This window comes from Macaca mulatta, chromosome 8 (assembly GCF_049350105.2).
Source record: "Macaca mulatta isolate MMU2019108-1 chromosome 8, T2T-MMU8v2.0, whole genome shotgun sequence".
Taxonomy (NCBI): domain Eukaryota; kingdom Metazoa; phylum Chordata; class Mammalia; order Primates; family Cercopithecidae; genus Macaca; species Macaca mulatta.
Genome location: NC_133413.1, coordinates 62739434 through 62757833, shown reverse-complemented (window position 1 = coordinate 62757833; position 18400 = coordinate 62739434). Strand labels below are relative to the sequence as shown.

General features: G+C 38.4%; 1 protein-coding gene across 1 annotated transcript in view; it reads left to right on the top strand.

The window, feature by feature from the left end:
- Positions 1 to 18400, top strand: part of ST18 (ST18 C2H2C-type zinc finger transcription factor) — a 108828-nt gene that overhangs the window by 65743 nt on the left and 24685 nt on the right. The window contains exons 10-13 of the mRNA XM_028852671.2: positions 3708 to 3953; positions 10801 to 10916; positions 16356 to 16418; positions 17182 to 17250. Coding sequence (XP_028708504.2) covers positions 3708 to 3953; positions 10801 to 10916; positions 16356 to 16418; positions 17182 to 17250 — 494 coding nt within the window. The remainder of the gene's footprint in view (positions 1 to 3707; positions 3954 to 10800; positions 10917 to 16355; positions 16419 to 17181; positions 17251 to 18400) is intronic.

Sequence of the window (18400 nt, the reverse complement as noted above, 5' to 3'; positions counted from 1 at the left end):
CGTGAACTGTGATTCCAAGTCCCAAAGATCTTGGGGAAGCTGTTTTAAATTTCATTTAAATTTTATACCTTATATTAGTTATTTCTTCTCCGATCATTTCTCCTCTGTTTATATTGAGTGTATTTTGCAAATTTATAATCTAAACAGCTTTAATAATTACCATTTAGTAAGAATAAGATATTTTCATTTCATCTGTTTACTGTTAATGCCCTGCTTACTTTGGAAACATATTTAACATAGCTTTCAGTATGGAAAAGATACCCCCAAAACAAAAAACCTTGAAGCAAGAATAAAAAACATCAGCTGCTAGATGAAAGCCAGGGGCTAATTATGGCAGAAACCTAATCAGAAGGACACTTAGTTTTGCACTTCCTCTCAGCCAAGTCAACAGGGAAAAGATGGCAGGTGACCCATCCTGTATTCAGCAGACAGCTTGCCAAGTCAGGAAAATAGTGCTTTCTTGTTTTATCAATGTTTGGAAAATTAATAATTTTCACAAGATAACATTTAAGTTAAAATTCCAATTTTATCTTTACTTTGTCGCAAACTTTGAATGTGTGATCACTTAAAATTGCTAAAACAATATAATGTTATCATTTGCCTGAAAAATAGTAGAAGAAAATAGCCACAAGCCTACCTTCTATATGCAAAGACCTACAATCGTTTTTGTATTTTCCTTTTGGTTCTTTTTCAGAAAACACATTTCTCTCTTTTTTCCCTAGTTGCAAATATAGTAGGAATGCCACATTGTTCTCTGCTGTCAGTGATACAAGTATTTTCCATGTAGAAACAGTGTTCATAATTATCACTTTCCTGACCACATAATATGCCATTAAATAGGGGTAGCATATTTTCATTAAGTATTTCTCTGTTAGTGGCCATCTAGGTCACTTCTTATTTTGTAGTAAAGGTAAGGATTACAATGAGTAATTAGTTCAACCTTCAGTTTAATTATAATTTCCATTAAATTATAAAATTACCTTCACTAAAAATCTATATGCATAAAAAATAAGTTTCTTGAAGGCAGAAACAACCTATTTTCCAATTTTATTTTCCCTAGAATATAGTGTCTTAAAAATGTGAAGTGCTTTCTCAATAACTTAATGAATAAATAAAACATAGGTAGTATCATCAGTAGCTCAAAAGTGGCTAGAATCGATGGCCTGGGATATCCCCTCTCAGTCGGAAAGAGCATGAATAGCAGTAATCCTATACCTACCCCCAAGAGAACTTTAAATTTAAATACTTAAAATAAGGATCCAGAATAACACTTGAAGAAATCAGAATATTAGAAGTTTGAGTGGGTGGGGGATGCATATCTGCCACAGCTCCCCCAGCCCCTCCCTCCCTTTTGTGCTGCCATTTGGAGTTTCAAGCACAGAGAGAAGTGATGCCCATTGATACTGCTCTGAATAAAAGCCCATGCTGTAAACGTGTGATCGCCCATCTATGGGCAGAAAGGGACCCTTCTCTGGTACTGCGTGTAATTGTTGAAGGCATCTGTGCGCTCACTTAAAGCCCATCTGTACCCTGCTCCCCAGCGAGCCGCCCGCTCTCTCCCAGTGAAGTCAGGTGCTCAGAGCAGCAGGCTGGGCGCAGGATGTAGGAAAGCGCCTCTTTTAAACATTAGGAGCGATTGACTCGAAATGTGTAATCGTAACAACTCCTAGAATCTATCATTGTCTTAATGGACTATTTAGAATTTTTGTCTGTAAAAACTAAAATATATATTAATCTTGTCTTGGAAGAGTTGATATTTTTCAGAGAAATCGAATCTGCACTATTTATGGGTTTTGCACTATAAAACTCTGCAGCCCAGTCACATGGCTTCTTTTTCCTAAGCCATCTGTCACAGAGGTCTGGAATTTTATGTGAATGTTGGTTGTGCAGTCTTAACCCAAGTTTTTTTTTTTTATTTTTTTATGAAAAATGTCAGCAACTACAATATTTAGCATTTTACTTTACGTTGGCCATTAAACTTGATTACTATAGCTCTGTTTCATTGCTATTTACATGTCAGCTACGAAGCCAAAAATTGTTTTGATGCGCTCCTGGCAGAATACATTGTGAGATCGTGGAGAGAGAGCACACGTGGCACTGATATGGTTAATATCTTGGATTTTTGTAACTAAGGTTTATTAATGCTGGTATAAAAATGTATTTGATATTATACAGATGGCATAAGATGTTGTGGTTACTAAGTTATTATCCCGGATAAGCTGTATTGCCAAATTCGGGGCTTAAAACTATCACGAGAGATTAAACTATTTACTAAAAAGGGACAGAAAGATACGGCCAAAGCATCTTAGTACAGCATATTAGAAGTGTATTTACCTCCCACAAATGTAGTAAAGCATATCTATCTCGTAGGCTGAGAGATTGAAAATACGAACTTTGCAGGTAAAACAAGCAAATAAAAGAAGGGCTTTTATTTTCTAAGTCAGGCACAAGCAGCAAGACCAGCTGACGCAGACCAGTGGCGCCTGTTTAGGGGCTGGGAGTGAGGGTTGTTTAAAGGGAAGAGTTAAAACAAATCCCCTGGGAAGTATCTGGTTACCACAAGAGTTAAGGAGCTTGCTAAATATTCAAAGAAGAGTGGCCAGCCAAAAGAAAAAAAGAGAGTAGCCAAATTATCAGGAAGTTAATTTTAAATTGATGGAAGATGGAGAAAATACCAGAAAGGTGTTATTTGACCCATTTAGAAAAAGGACAGGCACCTTCCTCCTACCTTCGGAGAATGACTGCATAGTAATGTTCACAATTCATGACACCACATGAGCCGTCCCAGTGTGCGAATCTTGCAGAACATACGAGGCACGTGAGCAGTTTGCTGGAGCTTGAACCAAATACAGAATGGGGTACTGTTCCTCCTGACACAGAAAAACAAAACCAAGAAATAACACATGGCAAAAGGTAGAAGGTATCTCAAGAAGAAATATTGTGCAGTGAATTTAGTTTTAAGTCTCACACTAAATGTGGAGAAAATAAGCCCTTTTGTAGTATTCTGAAGTTTTCACTATAGGGCTTCAACCTCAGTCAGGCTGTCAGCTGCTACCCAAAGCACGCCCTCTATCACCACCGGGTGAAGTGTGGTTTGCACTGTCTGCCTCCGTGTCCCTGCCCCCTACAGTTGAGCAAAGCGTTTACGGCTCAAATAGCCTAGGGTAAAATGTTGCTTTTATATTAGTTTAATATTCCAATAAAAATTATCTTCCAGCGGGTTATTTTTGCATATTTCTCATGTGAGATTAATATTATGATTTGAAGGGTTGGAAAGTTATACATGCCTTTTGATAAACACAAATGTGAATGCTTTAAATGATGAATTGGGAGTGATAATTCTGTAAACTAGAAAAGAAGATGTAAAGCTAAACTTGTAAATGTGTGTGTATATGTGTGTGTGTGTGTGTATATATATATATTTTTTTTTCATAAAACCATTTTAGCCAATACATTTAGTATTTGGAGCATCTTATTTACATTAAGCTTACTTTGTTTAAACCCAGAAACACAAAGCTCACTAATGGGGCTGTTCTTAAAGTCTGCCTAAGAATTGAACATTACCCAATGCAAATCAGAAAGCTAGATTTAAAAGCAGATATACTTACATAAAAGCTTACATTTAAAATGATCCCTTAAAAGCCCCACATGGCTAGGCTGTAACTGCAAACTGCTTAAATGGTTTTCTGTTTCCTATTGTATACCAGGGAGCCGAAATAGAAGTGGATGAAAATGGCACATTGGACTTAAGCATGAAAAAAAATCGAATCCTGGACAAGGCTGCACCCCTAACTTCCTCTAACACTTCTATTCCAACTCCTTCCTCTTCCCCATTCAAAACAAGCAGCATTCTGGTCAATGCGGCATTCTATCAGGCTCTTTGTGACCAAGAGGGCTGGGACACTCCTATCAACTATAGCAAAACTCACGGGAAGACAGAGGAGGAGAAAGAGGTACTGTTTCCATATGTCAATCAGTACGTTGAAGACAGCATGATTGCAGGGTATCACTAGCTCTTCCCTCCTAAATTATGTTTCACATTCCTGTTTAGATGATATGTAATTTTGTACCTTGCTTTAGATTTTGATAAAGTGATGATTTTTAATGCCAGAGGAAATTCATTAACAAATCCAACTTTCATTATCACTTGCCTAAAATAATGTCACTATAGTGAATTTTATTCCTATTAAGGCTGAAATTTTGTGCCCTGCCCAAGAGATTATATTATCTATCCCTTCATATAACAGCTGTAAGGGGCAATGTATTGCTCAACATTGAAATGCCAGCTTACTAATTCTCTCTGAACCAGAGGGTTGAAGATGAAATCAAATCAGGGTCAAGTAAGAATCTTTGAGTCATGTCAGATTTCTTTCCATGGTTTTGTGAAGGAACTGTGTTAGCATACCTATGTATAGATTCATTGTTTTGGATCAAAATGTTGGATGTCTAAATCAAATTAATCTTAAAGTCAAGGAGATCTATTTGTGTATTTGATTATCTTGGAGGTGGTTTTGGCCCCGAAAGCCAGATGGTGCGACGGTGCAGGAATCCATCTAACCTTTGCCTTATGGCTTGAGCCACCTGACTAGACCTGATTAGCCATGGACTACTCAGTGTCATTCAAAAGAACCGATAGTCAGAACTCTCAATTGTTTAGACTATGTAATTGCAGATGTGACCTTAATTATTACAGTAAGTAATCCTATTTAGCTGTTTGTCAGGGAAGTTGTTGATGGGCTTGCCAGTTGATATGTGTAAAGAATTGAAATAGCCATTCTCTGCAGAAGTGTGCAACACCCTTTACAGCTTTTTGAAGTTTAGAGACTTTGGGTGGTGAGATCTAATTTGATTTTTGCACATGCTTAACATCTCAGAGTATAAGTCAACATACACAGTTTTGATCACAGGATTGGGCTATTTTTCCTTCCCCTTGCCCTTCCCTTCCCTTCCCTTCCCTTCCATTCCCTTCCCTTCCCTTCCCTTCCCTTCCTTTCCCTTCCCTTCCCTTCCTTCCCCTCCTCTCCCCTCCCCTGCCCTCCACTCCCCTCCCCTCCCCTCCTCTTCCCCTTCCCCTTCCCCTTCCTTCCCTTCCCCCTCTCCTCTCCCTGCTCCCCTTCCTCCCTCCCTCCCTCCCTTCTTTCCTTCCATTCTGTCTTTCTTCCTTCTTTCATTCAGCACAGTTTTGCCAACATCTCCAAGTCCAGTCAGTGACATGGGACCTGGATATACAGCAATGAATAGGACACGCTTCTACCATGCCTGTGTGCCACAGTCATGTGTGTGCTCAGAAGACTGACCTGTAACCAAATATACTGATAAACAGAGTAACATGCACAGGCACACAATGTGGAGAGGGAGGAATGGCTAACTGCATCAGGTGGCTGGGTGTGGACCCCTGGAAGACGCCCTCAGCATCTGAGGCAGCCTGTGTGTCTCCACCACTCAAGCCATCACATGAAAGGATGAGGGGATTCACACACTGCAGCTTTTGATTCGATTCTCTCATACTGGCCTTAGTCATTTTATTCTGCTTGGCTTTTCAAGATTCACCCAAAGCATCTAAGAATGGCCTTAATTAATCTATCATAGTACTATTTTAGAAGAATCATTTATTAAAATAATACATGTTTGACTATAACGAACATGAAACTGACACATGCAAAGTATAAGAAGCTCATTTGCCTTAAATGACAACCACAAACTGGCAAGAGTGCATCTTTCCCCCCACCACTGTGCCCACTGCCACCTCAGACTTGTGCCAAAGAACAGAGGTTACACCTAATTCTGACTATGTGTATCATCTAAAAGTCTGTCAGTGTTCACATCCCTCGAGTATCCTGCACATCTTGACTGACATGGAAGTAAGCAGTAAGCTAGGAAGTGGGAAGGTTAAGAGGCACAATTGTGATGAGATCAAAATTGTTGACGCAGAGTTAGCTTTGGGTAAGGGAATGTCCTTCAACTCACACGACTGCTTAATCTCCAGCCAGGCCACTGCTGCTCAGATCATGGCACATTGCGTCTACAGCCCTAAAGGGAAACCTGACCCTTGGCCCAGGATGTGTGGATGTGGGTCCAGTAGAAGTCCTTATGTTACAGGAAGGACAGTGTCTCATGAATTAAGTATAACTGCTTCATGCAGGTTCAAAATCCCACATGTTCTCATTTCTGGGAGTATCTCAGTGCCATGTGCAGAGTGGCATTTGGGCTTTCTGCACTCATCCTTGTGATTATGGCGAATGCATTCACCAGAAAGTGTCAGGCATAAGCATCCAATCCTGGGTAGTAACAAAACACATTTGCCTCAGGTAGGTTCTCATCTTCATCTAGGGTGTCTTGCATTGTTTGACAATGATTATACTTTTGTGCCCTCAGCAACGATGTCAACATTGCACTCTTCATGTTCTCAGAGACCCGTTCCTATCACCTCCTTAGCCACAGTTCTTATCACCTAGAATGCCAGAAAATGAGATTTCGTAAGAAATATTTTACGTTACTTTTTAATCCTGCTTTTGCTTAATTTCAAAAAATCATCTGGATTTATCTTTGTAGCTTTATAGATTCAACTTGAGTATGTTTTTATCTCATGCATATATATCTGGGACAGTATTTCATTTCCCAGCAAATTCACACACACAAAATGGGATTCTTTAGAGTGGATTTATGCTCTTTACAGAATGGCTTACTTACTCCAGGTCTGACAACACAGGCTTGGACTGCTACAGTTTTCAACCTAAGTATTGTGACATCTGGAATTTAGAAGCTATGTGGGAATTCAGTGTCACTAAGAGTATCAGAGAGGACTTTGGAGATGCTAAGTGAGCTCTTGGACTCAAAGTGCTTGCCCTAGGTTTGAGCTGACAGAATATTTGTCTAAGCTAAATGCTTATTGTCCCAGCTATCTGAACAGGGTGATTCATTGCTTGGGGACGCTAAGGCTGGTGGAGACACACACATAAAAGTACTTCTGAATCACTCTAACTCCTGATATGGTTTCTCACCCTTGTTCTCTGTTCCCTCATCTGTGCCAAGGTAACCTACTAACAGTACTTTTCACATCCTGTTCTGAATCTTGAAAATGAAAAATGTAATGTTTGGTAGGTATTATTCTGAAAAATTAGATTGTATTAAATGTGCTCATTGAGAAGCTATCAGAGGGATACCACGTACGATAAAATAAAGATAGGGAACCTTTATATACAATATCTCATTATCCCAATAATCCTGAAAAGCAGGATGATTATCAAATTTTTTAGAGGAGAAATTTGAACCCTAGGGAGCTAAAGTTGTTGCTCCTGGTCATATGAAATTAAGTCATAGGCCTAGAATTCCCTACAACAAAGAAAAAAAAGAGAAAAAGGTAAATGAGGAAAAGGAAAAGAAAAAAAAAAATCACCAAAAACTGGAGACTGCTTAGGGAATGTTGAGAAAAATTTAATAGTACAGACAAAAGAGAAGAATGAAGAAATGGCAGGTGGCAAGGTGTGTTGGCAGCAACAGTTGTCTAACGTGTTTCTGCGGGTGCAGGACTGGAACTCGTGTGACCCAGGCAAGTACACACGATGTGACTACAAAAACCAGTTCCAGGACTGGTCCTATTTTGTCACTTTCCAGTGAGCTTCCCTGGAATAGCTACGTGTGTTCCAGACAATCTATTGTTCACATTTGGAGACTGGAATGTGGTATGTCCCTGCTCCCACCCACATCTTTCCCTTTGCCACTTTCCTCTCCCCCACCACATAAGACACATACACAACCAGAAATTGAGTGATTATTTCTAATTCATTGTTATCTAGTTCATATGCACAACAGTTGCTTAATTTTGGTGGTAATTTTCAGAAAATATTGTCTGTCTCTCTCAGTGAAATAGCCTGTCCAGATGCCCCCTAAAAAAAATTCCTGAATTTGGAAAAAACTCAAAATATCTCGAAAGGAAAGTGTTGAGAAATAACTAGGGCTGTCACTTTCATTCAACTGTCAGTTCTCCAAAGATTTCAGGGCTTAAAATGTTAAGAGTGCCAGATGCTATTATCTGTTATTCATGTTACCATTATGTCCTGGTCTTTACTGAAATCAATATAAACTTCCATCTGTACGTTAAAGGAATTTCATTGCATGCATGTACTCTCTAAACACACACATATATACCACATCCTCTTTTACACAATCACAAAATAAAATTATTATTTTCAAAATTATACTTTAAATTTTGGAAAAAGATTTTTACAAATGCTATTGATTTACACTGGCTGCCGTTTAGGAATTCATTCAATATAAAATGCCTCCATAACAAAACTAATTCTTTTAGTGACAGCCACCTAGATTTTAATACATATACTCTCTGCAGGTTTCTAAGGGTAGAATGTTGAGCAAAGAAAAGGGGAAAAGACAATTATTTCATAAAACAATTGTATGCATATGACTATGTGTTAAAGTTACAAAATATTTAAAAGGTCATATGCAATAAAATTATCCTGTTGAAACATTACCACATATTACTATACCAAAATAAATAACATATATCCTGCAAGTTTTATGTTTATATTATTTAGTAAAATAATAACTTAAACTTTCATAATTGATTATTTCTTTCAAAATTCCCCATTCTCTTGCCTTCCATAATTATAGATTCAGGCCTAAAACAACAGCTAGAAACTTGTAATCATCTGTAAATATACAGGTATTCTTGGAGAGACTTTGTTCATAACTTTGCCATAAGTAATAAAATGGCTCTTTTTACTTTATGCCATTTTCATTAAAAAAAAAAAAATCAGCATCTAAACAGAAAAACGAAGGATGTTCCACGTTGAGACAATATTGGATTTAGCATTTGTATCTACTTTCAAAAAGCCAAGACATTTTTAAATTATAGTGGAAAATACTACTCAGGCCAAATCCAGATAGGACTAAATAAAGTGGATGGTGGAATTATCAGGTTTAAGGCCTTAAAATTTGGAATTTTTTTTCATTTTAGCCATTTACAGCATAACACTTTAAAAGGATAAGCGCTAATCATCTATTTTGCTGTAGATCCATGGAGGCAGCATTAAACTAGCACCTCTCTTTGCATCCTAGTGTGGAATTATGATCAAGCACACATTTCTCTTTATCTTTAAATTGTGTATTTTTATCGGCTTCCATTTTCAAACATTTACCAGTAAAACAAATGAAACACTTAACACCATCAATAATATTGATGAATTGTCCTAAATCAGGTTTCATTAATGTAATCTGAAGACAATGTCACTTGAGACTGTGTACCGATGTATTTACTACAGTGTGTTCTTATGTAAAATAATTGATCGAATTGTTATCCAAGTAATTAATGAAAAAAATTACATTTGCCTTGATGACTAAGATCAGTATTTAGAATTTTTCTTTGGTTGGGAAAATCCAGGAATTTTGTTTATTTTCTCATTGCTTTTGAATGTAGACTCAGAATTACTAAAATTATATTTTGCTATAGTATTTTTATATTCATTTAATTTAAAAATATTTATTTTGAACAATTCAAAATAGTTTACTTACCTTAAATATATCAGTACTTTTGAGATTTAGAAGACAGTTTTTTTATATTAGTTCATCTGGTTTTAATATTAAATCCAGAAATTATTATATTTACTGAATACAAGATTAATGATGAAAGTAAGCTAATTATGTGATCGAGAAAAACCATCATTTGTTATCTGTGAAATAATACATCACTTGGTAAATAAACTCTTTGAAAGGATTAGTGAGTCTTCTTTATGAAATCAAGGTCGGTATTAAACTTAAGAGAAGAGCATGAAAATTAGGAACATCCAATAAGACATTCCATCCAGGAAGGAAAGTGACAGGATACCAACTTAGCAAAATAAGTAATTTCAGAAAAACGGGAAGTAATACAAAAGTAAAAGGAATTATCCAGAAAGATCAAATTAAATGCCTAAATACTGTAGCCTCAGTTATTACATATTTAAACGAATAATTTAGATCTTAATTATTTGTACATTAAAAAGGGCATTCAGTTAACCAAAACTTCCCCCTTTTCTGTTTAAAAGTTTGTGTGATTCATTTTTGCAATATTTCTTTGGCTTTACTGCTGTTATGACTGCTGGATATATAAACAATTCCTGTGCTCTCTAGGGAGCATTTCTAATACAAGAAACCTTGAAACATACTAAAATACTAATTACATGGCTCAAGAAATACCTACCTCTGGAATCACATTTGCCAAAATGAGAACTTTTGAAAGGTGTTCCATATCAATTCCACTTTTTCATTCTTCACTTAGGATAAAGATCTGTTGCAACCAGGACATATTATTATTATCTCATTTATTTCTTTTCTTTTTTTTTTTTTTTTTTTGAGATGGAGTCTTGCTCTGTCGCCAGGCTGGAGTGCAATGGCACCATCTCGGCTCACTGTAACCCCTGCCTCCCGGGTTCAAGTGATTCTCCTGCCTCAGCCTCCTGAGTAGCTGGGACTACAGGCACGCACCACCATGTCCAGCAAATTTTTGTATTTTTAGTAGAGATGGAGTTTCACCATGTTAGCCAGGATGGTCTCGATCTCTTGACCTTGTAATCCCCCTGCCTCGGCCTCCCAAAGACCGAGGATTACAGGCATCAGCCATGTTGCCTGGCCTATCTTATTTATTTCTTATACAAATCCTCTAAGGTATTTCGGCCAAGTCCAAGTCCAAGTCCAAATCCAAAGCCAAAAACTCAATCCTGGCCCCAGTGATTTTAAATCTAGTTGTCTTTCCAGGGTTCCCTAATGACTTCTGTGTTTGTTTTTGTTTGTTTGTTTCTTTTCCAGAAAGACCCAGTGAGCTCTCTAGAAAATTTAGAGGAAAAAAAGTTTACTGGAGAGGCCTCTATACCAAGCCCTAAACCCAAGCTTCATGCGAGAGATCTCAAAAAGGAACTAATCACGTAAGTAGTGCCCAGTGCCATGCCCTCGAAGATTCTGGAACGAAGATTCAAGTTCATACAGTTGACGTTAGGGTGATTTCTACCAGTCAGCAATTAAACATTAGACATGCACCTCACCTGAGCTAAGAGGGTGTACATGGTCATATGCTAACAGAATTAAAAACCTGTTGATTAAAAAACAAAATAAGGTAACACAATTAGAATGCTTCTTAACCTGATAACCATTGACCCGCAGATCTAAGGGTTGACTTTGGGGACTCTACCAACCTTTTGACACTTGATGTAAATTGTTATTTGAGCAAGGGAGTTACTGGTTTTCATCGCATTTTCAAAGGGGTTCTGAGGCCCAGAAGAGTTTAAAGGGCAGGGTACCCGAAGGCAGTAAGTACGAGTAATGTACTAGTGGGTGAATGAGTGAATGAAATGCAGGAAACTGTTTCCCATGTGTGATTAAATATTAATCAAATCTACTCATATATAAATCTATTTAAAGCTGTCAGTTAATGAGAGTTTGCAGCAAGGAGTAACGCGTCCACGTAGGACAGGCCTGTACCCTCTCTTCTATATCCCTCATCAAAAATATGTTTAAACTTTTCAAAGAAAAAAAACTGTAAAAACCTCTCCTGACGCAGCTTCCACCTGGACTCTCTATGTCCCCCTCCTTTTCCAGCTGAACATATCCAGAAAGCTGTTGCTACTGTGTGATGCAGTTTCCCTCCTGAATCTTTCCCAGACAGATCTCCAGGGACCTTCCTTCCCTCAGCATCCCCTTCCCCTATCAGGATCTTGGTCCTGGAGCCTCCTGTTCCTACTTGACAGGCAGCAGGATGCCACGGAACTGATCTCCCTCCTCCACAATCCATTGTCTACACTTGGCCTCTAGGATGCCTCACCTCTGGACTCTTCCCTCATCTCACTGCTAGCCCTTCTAGACTCATGTGTAGCCATCTAAAGAGTAGGGTGCCTCTAAGCTCCATCCTGGAACCCTTCCTTCCTGCCATCTGCACTAACTCTTGCTGAGGACTCCTTGGCTGCCACCGTGCTGTGACCTCCACATGTCCACCCACCACCCCACAGGAGCAGTGAGTGCTCCCCTCCCCCAGCCTCCCACTTTGTGCTTCTTGCTTCCCCTAAGCACTCCAGGAATTAGGCAGGGCCTTAGGCCTGCTGTTCCCTCTGCCCAGAATGCTGTCCCCAAGGCCTCTGCAGGGCCCACATCCTCTCCTCCCTCAGCACAGCTCTTCTCTCAAACATCACTTATTTGAGAGGCCTTCAGGCTACTGTGCTTCCCCACCCCCAGCCCTGATGCTCCCATTCCCAGATCTTTTCTTGACTTCCCTCCACTCTATTTTCTGCCTCCCTCACCAAGAACAAAGCCTCAGAGGGCACGAAGTGGGTGCTGGGGGTCTTCTCTCCTCTGTCTTTGCTCTCTACCTTGTCCGCATCATTGGTTCCTAATATTTATTGTGCAACCTCTTATTTCCCCTTATTTCCTCTTCTCTACCTTGTTCACACCATTGGTGCATCATATGCACTGTGCAACCTCTTATTTACCCACCTACATGGACAGTGACTTGGGAGCAGGCAATACATTTCAAATGCAGGTGCCAACAACAGGGCCTTGCACATAGTAGGTGTTCAGTAAAAATTATTCCAAGTCTGTCATCGGACTGCCCTGTTGACATGTGAATGACTTTAAAATAAGCTTAGACTCTGCATTCTCGAAGGATTTTGTAGGCAAACATTACTGGCTGAAATAGCATGCTCCCTTATAAACTTGATGTCTGCCTGGGGCTTGGTAGTTGATGGTAACGGATGGTTCCAAACATGCTGGAACTTAAATCGGATTGAACACGGTTTCAGGTTCAGTGACTTGAGACCTTAGAAGCCACTTCTAACTTTTTAGAAACTTCTTAGAAGCCACGTAGGCCAGCCAGACACCTTTTCCCACGTGGACCTGCTGTTAGAAACTTTTCATCTTTGTGTGTATTTTTTTCCATGTGTTATTTTTAATATCTTCAAAAATGGCAAATTTTTATCCTTCAAAGGTAGATTGTTGGAAATTGATAAAAGTCATCCCAAACTAAATGTAGTGTAAAAGATTGAAAATTAACCTGCAATAACATTTTGGGTTAGAAAAATGAAGCATGATTATTTTGCAAAGGGCACTTCTCCATGGTGTGAAGGTAAATATAAAAGAGGAAGGATTTCAAAAAGATTTTGAATGATTTTTTGAATATAATCATTCCAAAAATTCTTAAGAAATTACTCTCTCAGAGGCCTCATAGTTCATCCATTTCATTTTATTTTATTTTATTTATTTTGAGCCAGAATCTTGCTCTGTTGCCCAGGCTGGAGTTCAGTGGTATGTTCTCGGCTCACTGCAAGCTCCACCTCCCAGGTTCAATCTCCTGCCTCAGCCTCCCGGGTAGCTGGGATTACAGGGGCCCACCACCACACCCAGCTAATTTTTGTATTTTTAGTAGAGACAGGGTTTCGCCATGTTGGCCAGGCTGGTCTCGAACTCCTGACCTCAGGTGATCCACTCACCGTGGCCTCCCAAAATGCTGAATTCCAGGCATGAGCCACTGTGCCCAGCCTAATTCATGCATTTTAGACAGGGTGAGTGCTTTAATGGCTATCACTTATTTGCATGTATCTGCATTGGTATATTTGTTTTGTAAAAGTCATACCACATTCCATGTCACCCTGTCCTTATTATATTATGCTTTGTGTTTCTAACAGTACCTTGATTACTCACCAAAACTTTGTTTAGATTAGGACTTTTTGGATGTCACTAATTATCTTAGAATTTCCTTACGGTTTCAGTGCCACTTATTGAGAAAACTAGCTAGTTTCTTTCTTCCAATTTTTATATTTTCATCTGAAAACTTTCCCAAAATACATCACCCAACTAATATTGGCACATGTCATTATGTAAGATATTTCACTCTAGATTTGGAATTTAGTCTAGCTATCAAAATTCTAAACTGCAACTTTTCCCTGTATAACGTTGTCTCCAGTTCTTTCATCATTTCTTGAACTTTTAATACCGCCAAACTTAAAAATAAATTATCAACTAATTAAATGCATATTTTATTATTATATTTTATAGGTAATTTATAGCTGATGTTTAAAAACCGCTGGCACTTCTTGGCTTCTCCTGGCAATATTAATGGGAGTAACTTAAAAATATAAAATAGGCCAGGCGTGGAGGCTCACGCCTGTAATTCCAGCACTTTGGGATGCCGAAGCGGGTGGATCTCCTGAGGTCAGGAGTTCGAGACCAACCTGGCCAGCATGGTGAAACCCCATTTCTACTAAAAACACAAAAATAAGTCGGACGTGGCGGTACATGCCTGTAATCCCAGCTACTCAGGAGGCTGAGGCAGGAGAATCTCTTGAGCCCAGGAGGCAAAGGTTGCAGCGAGCCAAGATTGAGCCCCTGTACTCCAGCTTGGGTGACAAAGCGAGACTCCATCTCAAAAAAAAAAAAAAATTATACATGTATACAAAATGCAATGCTGTTTTTAACACTAGGTGGCGATATATTTCTAAAGTGGGAATTCCCAGGCAATTGAAACACCTCTCTGAATATTCCAGTTGTATAATGTTCAGAAAAGATTTTTTTACATTTAGTGAGTGAATGGCACTTGCAAGATAACTCAGTCAAAATGTTAATAACTGGTTTTTGTCTTTACTTTTTAACATATATTTATAGTTTTACAGTATTTTTCTGATATCTCATCCAGGAAAAGGGACGGGGAAAGGAGACAGAATGACTTAGCTTGGATCAGACCCTGAAAATCAACCATTCCTTTGAAAGACGGGAATGCTGTAACTCTTATAGTTTCTTTAGATACCTGAAAATGATTGGAAAGTGGATCACAGGAATAAAAATACTTAGAAAGTGAGAACTCAGAAAATATAGGAATAGTGTTAGTCTATCCCAAAATGTCCCTTCAAAAAGCTAAAACCTGTATTCTGTATATCTGGATAAGGCCTTGCTTTAGGCAGGATGTCAAAAAAAAAGAGCAGATGCATGACTGGCATAGTTGATGTTCCCTTCTGATTATTGACACCACCGCAAATAACACTGAGTAGGCTGGGGTTCACCTGCTTATGAGTGACACCCACAAATGAGTGACTTTCGAACACCATCAGAGGAAACTAAATGACTGAGAAACCAAGGAATCTATTAATTGTGGAAGAAAACTGCTTCCTAACTACCTTCTTTCATGATTATTATTATTTTAGAGACGGGGTCTCACTCTGTCACCCAGGCCGGAGCACAGTGGCACAGTTATAGCTCACTGAAACCTCGAACTCCTGGGCTCAAGCAATCCTCCTGCTTCTCAGTTTCCTGAGTAGCTGATTACATTATTTTTACAACACACATAAGGTGGACAGGACATGACCAGGTTCTGAGATAAAATGAAATGCAGGGGCACAGATCTTAATGGAGTGAGATTCTTGGCAGATGGCCTGAGAGCCTATTCTTAGGCTAATGGTGAATTAGCAATTGTCTTTGCTGGCTTCAAGCTTTGGTTGAAATTGCTTGAATGCTTTACAGACTGAACTTCTTGCCTGTTTCATACTGTCAGCAACTTTCCCACCTAAAATATCAGTTTACATTTTAGTCAAAGGTTTTCAGTGTTTTCTAAAATGTTTATAAAGTTACTAGGCTGCCTTGCTCTTAAAAACTCACAAAAATTTCTTTCTGGAATATGTCATACAATTGGTGCTGGTATCATAGTAAAGCGTGGGTTTCTAATATTTATTTTTTGTAACATATGTATTTTTCTTTTTTTTTTTTTTTTTTAGACAGAGTTTCACTCTTGTTGCCTAGGCTGGAGTGCAGTGGTGCGATCTCGGCTCACCACAGTGTCCACCTCCTGAGTTCAAGCGATTCTCCTGCCTCAGCCTCCTAGTAGCTGGGATTACAGGCATGCGCCACTGCACCTGACTAATTTTGTATTTTCAGAAGAGACAGGGTTTCTTCATGTTGGTCAGGCTGGTCTCGAACTCCCGACCTCAGGTGATCCACCTGCCTCCACCTCCCAAATTGCTGAGATTATAGGCGTGAGCCACCACGCCCAGCAACATATATATTTTTCAAATGAATTGAAACATCTTTGATTGCTAACTCACAACATCACTAGGACATCACTTTCCCACATCAGTGGAATCAAATAATCGAATGTGATGTTGAAACAGATACCTAAGGAAGTAACTCATCATGCTATGATTTTTAGTTTTCTTTTAGGTAGTCTGCTGGTTCTTATATAATATAAATCCTTGATACACTAGCTTCTGCATGTCCTATACTATGTTAACTTATCTGGCACAGAGAAGCTACCTCCTCCATAATCTACTGGGCAGAGGAAATTAACCTGTGAAATTCGCTTGTCTCTAATGATGTATCTTCTATTGACTCAGCTGTCCAACACCAGGATGTGATGGAAGTGGCCACGTGACAGGAAACTATGCGTCTCATCGCAGGTACCCGATGACCTCATGTGCAGTCAGATTTTCATGGTCTTGTTCTATTTTAAATACTTATTCTCACCCTTTCTAGCTGTGTATTATCTGAAGCAGGAAATGGAGAGTGAGTTGGTTGGGTTTTTGGTTTATTTGGTTTGTCAGAAATAAAATTATGTGATATAAAAATCATGATTCTTGGTCAAAATGGTTTTCTGATCCTGTAGTCCGGGTTATAAGTGAAAAGTTGAGTTCATGTCAGGCTTCGGTTCTGTGTGGCTTGAGGACTCATGTGGAATGAGGAATAAATACAACAGAGTGACTCAAATAGACCATTTGCCCCAGGGAAAGTAATACCCTCAATCCTGGGCAAATAACAAATTGAGGCATTCGAGAGATTAAACAGTGCAAAGGGGCTGCTTTAATCTTTCCACCTACTATCTCCATTGATGGGATTTGTCTTCCCTTTGGAAAAGCACCATCACCTGGTTGTGCAGCAGGAACGGACTCTAATGCTCGTTGCATCCTGAGCATTAGAGCTGGGGAGTCTCATTGGGCTAAAGTCATTCATTTGATAAACAGAAACTCCGAGTCTACGAGAAACAGTTGAAGTGCCACCGGCCCAGACTGGTGAGAAAAGAAAAGCCAGATTCAAAGCCAGTTATTTTTTTTCCCAATCCCCAGTCACCAATAATTTAATGTATGTTCACGACTCAGGACGCCATTTGACTCAGATTTGTATATGTCAGTGTTGTGTTGTGTTTTTTTCCTCATCCCTCTCTAGTGTTTCTGGATGTCCTTTAGCAGATAAGACTCTAAAATCCCTCATGGCTGCCAACTCTCAGGAGCTTAAGTAAGTGCGGGAAGCGTGGCCGGCTTGCCCTTCGTCCACACGGTAGGACCCTCTCGTTCAATGCCCATTCATTGCCCAAGTGATCAGCAACAAGCAGTACGTCCTGCCTGCTGAGATCACAGCAAAGGCACTTTCTCACTAAAGCGCTGGGATGACTGAAACAAAATCACTGTAATTTAATTTAGTTAATTTGCTTGCTTTGGGAGCTTTGTATTGTATAATATTTTTTAAAAGAGTGATGTAATAAACACAATACTTTTTTCTGTAAATTTCAGAATCTATGTATTAAATCAGACCTGTGAAGGTGTCATAAAGCATACCTGCCATTTAATGTTAAGGAAATTGCATAATTCTTAACCTGCTGAATATTTTGATTCATACAACTGCCTTTCACTTTGGGTGCCAAAAACAGTTTGGGCTCATTCCTGCCTCATCTACAAGATGTCAAAGTCACATATATATTAACTTTTACTTAGTGATTTCATTTTTCCTGCTCATCTTCTTATAATACATTTGTTTATTTTCATATCTTATTATATTACATATAGAACAATAAACATTTATAATCAACCTTTTACCTCCTTAGAAATATGATAGGGCATAAATTTTAAAAGATAAAGAAATAGGATTAAACAAAACTAATTAATTTTTTTTACAAATAATAAAGTGTTAGAAAAAGTGAGTGTTATTATATCTACTGGTAAAACAATATACGTAGGTAGCAGCATCAGCGTTTGGTGTCTAAAACACATGTAACATTTCATGTGTTATATTATATTAGAATACATCATATTATATTATATTATAATATATAAAATAGTATTATATTTTCTTAGTGTTTTGTTAGTCTTTCACTTTTTCAAGTTGTTTAAAATATTTTTATCTAAAAATTTTTAAAACTAAGTTTATGAAAGAAGGTGTGATAATGGACAGACTTGAAAATTTGGAATCTTAGTACCAAAAATAGTAAAAGAAACTATGAAATACACTTTTCTCATTTTCTTTCTTTTTTCTTTCTTTTTTTTTTTTTTTTTGGAGATGGAGTTTTGGTCTTGTTTTTTTTTTTGGAGATGGAGTTTTGGTCTTTTTTTTTTTTTGGAGATGGAGTTTTGGTCTTGTTTTTTTTTTGGAGATGGAGTTTTGGTCTTTT